Raw genomic sequence first — 9,587 nt, 5'->3', positions numbered from 1 at the left:
GCCAAATTCGACCTAGGCACAACAGTTAGCATGGGTCGAGATAGGGATGACATTTGTACATCGGAAACAATGAAGTTCGACATTTCCAACGTTTGAGTTTCAGACTTTGTGCCAAGTGGATTCGACCTTGTGCACTCGGTAAAATTATAGTAAACTCATATTCATATATATATATATATATATATATATATATATATATATATATATATATATATAGTTATATTCTTTCAACTCTGAAAACAGTAAATCACATTCTTAGTGGTTATTTTGTATTTTTAACAAATTGCAGCATTTCTTATTTGAATATGTTGGATGCTTCTCACTTCTGAGAGCTGCTTTTATTAAACTGCCTTAAAATGCTGTCATCTTCCTTTTTTTTGTTTTTTTTTTCCAGTTAAAAGACATGCATGTGAAGCAGATGCATATGGAATGCCTGGAGGATGTTCACACATCTGTCTTCTCAGCAGTAGTTACAAAACACAGATTTGTCGCTGTAGGACTGGCTTCGTCTTGGGAAGTGATGGCAGGTCATGTAAAAGTATGTTGTTTTAAATTATCACTTTGCTTATGCCAAACAGGATACATGTGAAACATAAGGTATTAATTAGCAAAAAAAAAAAAAAAAAGATGCAAACAAAATAAGTAAAGTAACTGAAAATAACACATTTTACTGATTTCAATTTCGCTCTTTATCTTTAAGTAATACATAATCTTCCAAGTTGTTGATTTTATTTCAGTTTTAAAGAAATGCCTTATATTATTCAGTTTCACTCAGAATGCTTAAATATTGCAATAACCTTGCCTTGCATGTCAGAACAAGTAGTTATTTTCATTTCACTTTTAAGGAATTGACAGATATCAGCATATCTATATTTAAGTGGTTTTATAGAAAGTTTAAGCTGATCTCCCTTCAGGGCATAAATATGTATTTTGTTAGTACAATTGCTGTTCTAACAAATAATTGCAGAGCTGACCCATTTAGAAAGGTCCAAATGAAAACCCATAGGTTATTTTTGCATATAAATTAAATACCCATTTTGTAATCAACTGTTAGCATAATATTCTGTCAACACTTTTTGTTTTAGGGCAAGAACTTTATTACTGCTATCTAGAAGACTCTTAGCACAAAATTAAATACATTCAGCTATGTACCCTACACATGCAAATCTGGTAACATAGCAAAGACTGACAGACAAGTAGTGAGTATGACTCTACTTTTCATGGGGAGGCACCACTGTGGATCTTACTGTAAAGCTAGTAAGACAAGCATTAGGGGGTGAATAGTACTGGGAGTGAAAACAAAGGATCATATAAATAAAGAAAAGCATAATGCTAATGGGAGAAGTAGCACTAAGCTGTCCAATGGATGGAGCAGCTAAACAGTAGGGTGCGTGACTAACATGACATCATAAGGAAGACAGGCTAGCACATCAGAACTGTGCAATGCAGCACCACGCAGCCTTGTACATCTACCTTGTGCTCATTTAGCAAAGAAGAGCAGCATAGCAGGAATCAAATTACCTATGTGCCTATGCAGAAATGCCAACCCTGGTCATCATATCAATAGGGAGAGATAAGAAAGTAGATAAGGGGAGCTCGGCATGCATTGGGAAAAACACAAAGATAATACTAGGTATGAAATCTTTGGGAGGAGGAATGGAAAGTTTCTTTGATGGAAGAGTCTATTTCTCATTTAAAGAAAAATGGAAAGGAGGGGGCATAGAGACAGAAGACTATGGGTGGTTTAAAGGGAGAAGGGTAGGTAGTAGAGGCAGACAGTTAAACATGAAATACAAGATAAACCAAAAGGTTCCAAACCAGCAGGTGTAAATCTCCAAAGGTTTATTAGGAAATATGAAAGTAAAGCGCTTTTCGTCTACCTTAGTAGGAAGACTTCTTCAGACAAAGTAAAAAAATCATCTAACACAATTTAAAACCAAAAAAGCATATTACAAAATTACAAACAGCTGTCTTAATTGAACCCACTGACATACCTTCACATTTAAAGTTGCATTACATTAAAAGCATAAAATAAATGTCTACTTTGTATAGACGAAGTGCCAAACATAAAAAAGTTTTTAAAAAAAGAAACACAAACTTGGTAAAAGTAACAAAGGATGGGCAGGATTCACGAAGGCTTGCACGGAGTGTAAGAGACGTGCAACACTCCATGCAAGCCTCGCGATCCAGGAACAGCCCTAAACTCCGTGTAAGAGACCAGCTAAAATGTCTCTTACACGGATTGGGCGTGGACATGCTAAATACCTCACTTGCATCCGAAAGATATGCAAATTACATATATTAGCGATCCATGAAGCAGAAACCAGTCCATGTAAGAGATGTTTTAGCTACAGAAATGTACTCAGTTGACAACTGAGTACGTTTCTGCAAATTCCACAATGGAGCCATGTCAGCTCCAAAAAAGGGTGCATATGACTCAGGCAGCATGCCAATGGCCAAATATGTGGCCATTGGCAATATAACCCGATGCCAAAATAATAAAAATATAATTTTTGACCTAGCGGAGCCCCGCACAAACGGGCTGCACTGTATAAAACATGAAAATGAATGTTATAAACCCACAAATGTGGTTTTCATGCAAAACATGGAATGACAATGCAGGGACCAGCAGACCAAAAACAACATGGCCACCGTGTAGTGGTTGCTAAGGGGGGAAGCTGAGTCTAAGACATGTAACTAAGCATTAGTAGGCAATCTCGTGTAAATGAGGGTTCGGATACTGAATCTCACAGTCACATAGCAAATGAGCACAGTCTGAGTAGTGTAAGAGATACATAAGGGGAGGAATAGAGTAGGAGATAGGTGACATCACAGGAGGGAATGGTAGAAAGAAATGCAGTTCATTGGAGGCCAGTGTAACATGACAGATGACAGGCACAGATTATGGAAAGAGGTGTGCCACTAGATAAGTCATGGAAAGTCAAGAAATGGAAGGTGTACACTGTTACTTACACCAAAGTTTCTTGCTGGGCGTGCATGCGCCATGAAGCGCGAGTAGGGCAGTGTGCGCGTGTAAGGCAGACTGAGCATGTGGGAGCGTGTTGGGAGATGTTTAACACTGTTTGCGTGGGTGTGCATGCGTGTAGGGCAGGCTGAGTATGTTGCAGGCTGTTGGCAGACGTGTAACAGTGTTTGCGCCAGTGTACACGCGTTTTAACCCGAATAAGTAGATTCTGAACCGTGTAAGCACATGTGCGCACGTGTAAGCCACTGTGAGTGTGTTTTTGATAGTATGCATGTTGCTCCCCCCTGAGGAAACAGAGAGGAAAAAGGAAGCAACAGAATTAATAGGAAGCTAGCAGGGATAACTGCTGAAGCTAGCAGGTGAAAACAATTAGAAGCAGGCAATTACACAGGCAGAATAGTAGCCCAGCCCAGCACTTAAAACTCTGCAAACAATAGTGCAGGATGTTTCCCTTAAGAGACACTGCAAGACAGGAGTAAGCTAATAGAAGTGAAAACTGAAAAAGCTGAACTCAGAGCAGAAATGTTAGGGGCTGCCATAGCTGTCATAATGAGACATAGGCGACTTACTGAGGGTGGTGACAATGCATATGGTGCCAGACAACTGACAGTGAGGAGACGGAGAAGAGTGTACAGGCCCAGGGTCACCTACCATGGGTTACATGAGCTGGAGATAGTAGAGCGCTATAGAGTGGACAGAGAGCTCCTGCAGCAAATTGTTGAGCTGTGCAGGCCACGCCTCACACACAGAACCAACAGAGGGGAACCCATCCCAGTGGAAACCAGGGTATGTGTTGGCCTAAGAATACTAGCAACAGGTACCTTCCAGAGACCAACTGGCGATATGATGGGGATATCACATGCATCAGCCTCCAGGGTACTGCACCAGTTCCTGGATGCCATGTCAGCACATGTCGGTGATCATGTATATTTCCCCAATGCCCGTGAGGTATTGGCCAGCAATATGTGTCTCTTCCAGCAAATAGCGGAATACCCTGAGGTACTGGGTGCAATAGACTGCACGCACATACGCATCAAACCACCAGCCGGTGAGCGGGGTAGGGCCTACATTAACTGCAAGGGCTTCCCCTCCATCAACTGCCAGGTAGTGTGTGATGCCCAGGGCATAATAATGAATGTGTGTGCTGGCTGCCCTGGGAGTTACCATGATTCCCACATCTGGCATTTGACGCAGCTGTACCAGACATTTGCCAATGGGGACATCCCACACGGACACCTAGTGGGGGATGCAGGTTATGCACTGGAGCCATGGCTGATGACACCCATCAGAAATGCACACACACCTGAACAGGAACGCCATAATGAGGCACACGCACAAACACGTAATGTAATAGAGTTTGTGTTTGGGCTGCTCAAGTCACGGTTCCGGTGTCTGGACACATCTGGTGGAGCCTTGCAGTACACACCGACTACATGTACACAAATTGTCATGGTATGTGCTATGCTACATAATATGATCTTGCGAAAAAAGCTGCAGCAGGACCAGCATAGGGCCGGGCCAAACAGCCCCCCACCATTGCCAAGGCCATCACAGGCAGAGCGTGACTCGGAGGAGGAACAACCTGAGCCTGCCCCAGTATGCAGAAGGAGGCGTGCCCAGTATGCCCTGGCCTTGGTAAAGAGGCAATGCACAGCACATACACTGGCTCAGTAGGAACCCTGGGAATGATACCCCCTCTGACTCACTCAAATAATAACATGGATGCCTAAAATGACATGACCTGCTCACAAATGTGTACAGGGAAGTGTAATATGCGCATCCGACAGAGGCAGCCCTGCAGCACCACCTGAGGCATGAATGCTATGTGTTAAGTAATGTAACACCATGTACTATATGCACACCTGAGCACCCTGACTAACATCCACCCTCAGCAAGCATGAAGCCACAAAATGACGATGGGATGATCAAGTGCAATAACTGGCTGACGTAATGCAGTTAGTCAAAGGGGAGCCAATGTGTTTCAGGCTGGGAAGACATGCGGAGCTTGACATGATGCACCACCTGCTAGGGGTAGTGTGCACCTATCATGCCATGCCCCATGGATACTGGCAAAGGCTGTCAGTACCCACAGCATGCCCTGAATAGGTAAGTCTCAAAACACAAACCCACCTTCATAGGTTCTACAACGGATAGGAACCTAGATGTAATGCTACCCAATGACAGATGTATAAACAGCAAGATGTGTGCAGTGTAAATGCACACAGTATGGAGAATGTAGATACCAGTCCTGTAATAGAGAACTGGGTCAAGGCTCACATCAGCACCATAACACTACCAGGTCACACCTCATACTGTGCTGTACAGCCGCAAAACATGGAACAAGCTACAAAAGGAGGGTGACTAGCAAGAAATGGCAAGGATAACCACACCCCCATGTTGGTACCACAACAAGAAGTAGCATGGATTAGCCTTGGTCAAATACCAATGGCTAAAACCGCCACCCAGTATATAGCCTGCTGCAGACTACTGTCCTAATACCAGGAACTGCACTGGGCCTATGTCGGAATACATAAATATATCAAGCCCCCCAAACCACATTATATTGCTTGACTGAAAATACCCAGACATACACCGAGAGCATTATATTAGCACCAACACAGTAGGAGAAAATTACCCAGATTCCATAAACCAAAATGCCCAGGAACAATGTACCACTCCCACAAGAGGGGTAAGCATACTGGATGTGATAATCAGCAACATGGGTACTGGATGGCAAGATGAGAAGTGTACCCCTCACTGGTAAGACCAGACCATAGAGTAATCACACTGGATATACACATCCTGACCCCAGTCCCTGGCCAGAATACCACAGTGAAAAACATGTGTAAAGCATAGGTTGCAGCCCTCAAAACCGATGTTGAATCCACAAAAGGCCCTGTGCAAGTGCAGAATATGGGACACACCACAGAACATGTTATACAGGCATTCCATGAACACAGCCAGGAATGCTTGGAGTATGCAATCACAAATAACAACAACACACAATGCCATACACGCAGGCATCTGGCATACTGGCCTCCTGCCATTACCAAACCATGCAAGAGAATGAGGAAGCTACTACATGATAGAGCAAACATAAAAAGGGAAGTAATCACTGACCAGTAGTATGGCAATAACATATGTCCACACATACAATCCACTAAGTCCAGCCGCAACAAGTATAATCTGTGAATCCAGAGGCAATGTGACACCAGTCCCAAGTACACAGACAACCACAACACCCCCCAATAAATACAAATATATGTGATAGATGCATCCATGTATCCAAACCAGAGATTGAGCTCCACCAACTCAGTACTGTCAAAACTAGTCAGGAGGAGAAGGTAACCACATACACCACAAACCCAGTCCCACATAGACCTACCACAACTGTAAACCAAACACATAAACACAGACAAATATTCCCAGAGGCCTTAATTACAAACACATCACACCAACAGAAGCCTCCAAAGCAGATCCCAAGCAACCACAAACTTCAAACATAGCACATGCATCGAATAGTATGCAAAGCTGGTGTTCCAAACAGTCACAGGCCAGAAGGAGAAACAACATGCCTGATACAGTCATAATAGGTGTCTGTATAGGCAGACACACTGCTGTCCCACTCACCAGACTGAACAAGGGAAAGGGTAGAGTAAGCTGCCTGTAGGCTGCCACAAAATGCCACATAACACAAGTACGCAGGTCACCCCAAAGCAAGCAGAAATATGATGCACTCAATGTCCATGCTGGTGTGAATTACCTGAGATGTACCTCCCTGTTCAACATCAAAAGAGACATGGATGGTCCCTCTGAGTATGTACCCCAGGGCGGTATGACACTGGCTGTGTGCAGCATCCAACCCTCACCAAGAATGATGCCACAGTACAAACACAGAATGCTCATGTTTAACAGCTGGCACAGTTACAGCTGTCAGTCCAAGAGGGTCTAATGTGTGTCTGCTTGAGATGTCAAGCATGACAAGCCATGCTGCTGTTCCAGGGATGGCTTGAAGCTGTTACCCGTGTGCGTCTGGATACTGGATAAGGCCTCTGCCGCCTCCATAGAGCCGTATGTAGGCAAGGCCAAAAAGATTACCCACCACCCTAGAAAACATAAGTGGTAGGAAACATAAGGGTAATGCTGACCAATGCCAGATGTGTAAACTGCAATATGCATGCCCCTCAGGTACTTCCCATTATGGAGAACATTGATGTCTGTGCAGTGACAGAAGCCTGCTGCAAGCCTAGTGATAGCACACCAGCACTACTAGGTTATACCACATATCATGTGTTATGGCCCCAACACCTGCACCAAAACATCAAAGGAGGGGGAGTATCCATATGCAGCACAGACACCCATATTGCCAGGTAACTGACAATGCACAAAACAGCGGAGACTACCCATGTGCACATAACTGTAGTCAAAACTGCTGTACAGTCTGTAGCATGTGACAGACCACATTCTCACACACAAGAACTCCACCCAGACATCCGAAGACACGGGACAGTATGAATGTCCCACCAAATACCAGACAAGGTACACACAAATTACCACATAGGTGTCAAACCGTTATGTATGCAAGGAGTAATCAGGGACCTAGGGACACAGGTTGACATTAATCTGTCATGTGACACCCACAACGCCAATGTGGCTATGAAGATTGTCGATACTGGACACCGTATCATGAAAGGATTCACAGCAACATCAACAGAGGTCACTGTGCCGCTGTACTGTTCCCTTATCAGACCCATAATCTAGTACAATGACTCATATGGGATGTACCATACATGACACCTTCAGCGGTTCAGAAGACCTCATAGTTACCCCACCAACAGGATAAAGGGTGTGAAATATATGTCATATGCTGCCTGGCTGTAGACACCCCAGCTGATTGCAGTCACACATTGCCTACACAGAGGCATTGTATGTCTGTTGTACAAGGCCATGTCCAACTCAGGAGTAATGGGCATGCTACACCAGAAGAAATCAAAGCCATTGGAGCTGTGAGAGTCACAGATGTCAGCCTCAACACATAATGAAATAAGATGTGCTGGAGGGACAGATACATAACCCAGAGGCTCCCCACACCCAGGGATCCCAATCCATGGTAGGCAGAGCCCCTCACTGACACCCCTCAACAGGAATATTGCCAAGTGGATGGATGACCATACATGTATACTGGGGGTCCTCACTGTGTCACGACCAGACAGAGGCACAGTGAAGAACTTCATAAATGGCCATAATTGAACATAGCAAGGGGTGGCGAAAGACACAAACACGCTGGCTAGGCTTACTAATGGCCTAGGGTGTATAGCCTAGTATGAACCCATGAACCTATGAAGATACAAAACGTACAGGAAACTAAGGATAATCACAAGGCTTACCCAACTGATGGTAGGAACCATGTTGGGCATCCACAGATATGCTCTGAATCACACAGATATTACAAACAACATACCAAACACACACACATATTGCTAACATACAACCTGTCAGGTGTAGTGCAAACACCCCCCCCCCCCGAGTGCAAAATACCTATCCCAGCAGACTGATGGTCCCCTGACATTGCAGATGCTGAGGTAACAGCCATCATCTGCAAAGCAGAACACACAGCAGCAAAGGTATGTGATGGTGTCCTGTGCTGAGGGCAACATGGACTCCAAGAATAATGGAATGCCAAATCACACTACTGCCCAATGTCAGCCTTACCACAGGATATGTACCCAAAGAGCAGTGTACAACAGTGGTCCATCACAACAAAGGTGTTGCCTGAATGGATACTCCAAACTACCACCCCAGGATCCTGACAAGCTTGTTCTGCACAGCTTTGGAAAGGATCAGTGTGTACCGCAGACAGAAGGCTATTGTGGACCTACTGATACTGGACCCTACACAGTGTGGCTGTTGTAACTGCAGAACCTGCCCCTAAACATGTCTGACCCATTTGAAGCAGTCATTAAGGTCATTGATGAGGGCAATGTGGTCCACACAGCGTAGCTGGACCGCATATGCTTCTAGACAATACCGCATAAGTTCAGTATGGATATGTTCAGCAGCTTAAATATATACCCCTATGTCAGTAGAGGGGTTGCAAACCAGACCAAGGACAGAACTGACATGGTCAGACATGCTGCATCCATGTCAGACTACAAAGCGGATATGAGTGGCATCCCACAAGGCCTGGTCTTGGCCCCCCCCCCCCCTCTGTATATATGTCCCATAGGTATAGGCCAACATGGAAGGACTGTGACTGAACATGTATGCAGAGGAGTACAAACAGCCCACCATATCCGACCCCCTGCTGACACAAGCAACCCGCAAAAGGGCCACCTACAAACAGACAACTGTAGCCATAGCCATGTCAGCAAGCTAATTGCAGAACTGTGTATAGACAACTACTGTGGATATACAGTAAGTGCCCACAAATTACCACACAGGTATTAACCCATGAGGTACCTAACATGTAATGTGAGACCTGGGTACAAAAGGTGATAAATATCCTGCACTGGACAAACATGTGGCTATAGTGTTCACAGAAACATGTACCATATACCCACCCAAACATGAAGGTTGGCAGATGTAGATAAGGGGAACTCAC

At 44.4% G+C, this 9,587-nt stretch overlaps 1 protein-coding gene across 1 annotated transcript in view; it reads left to right on the top strand.

Annotated features, from left to right (window-relative positions):
- Positions 1-399: 399 nt before the first annotated feature.
- The window catches only part of LRP1B (LDL receptor related protein 1B), a gene marked incomplete at its 5' end in the record, with an annotated part of 5,941,474 nt that continues 5,932,286 nt past the window's right edge, over positions 400-9,587 (top strand). The window contains one exon of the mRNA XM_044073672.1: positions 400-538. Coding sequence (XP_043929607.1) covers positions 400-538 — 139 coding nt within the window. The remainder of the gene's footprint in view (positions 539-9,587) is intronic.

Source organism: Protopterus annectens, chromosome 6.part0 (assembly GCF_019279795.1).
Source record: "Protopterus annectens isolate FY-2018-M chromosome 6.part0, PAN1.0, whole genome shotgun sequence".
Classification (NCBI taxonomy): domain Eukaryota; kingdom Metazoa; phylum Chordata; order Ceratodontiformes; family Protopteridae; genus Protopterus; species Protopterus annectens.
Note: the sequence above shows the minus strand (reverse complement) of the source record. Positions and strands in the feature narration are given on the sequence as shown.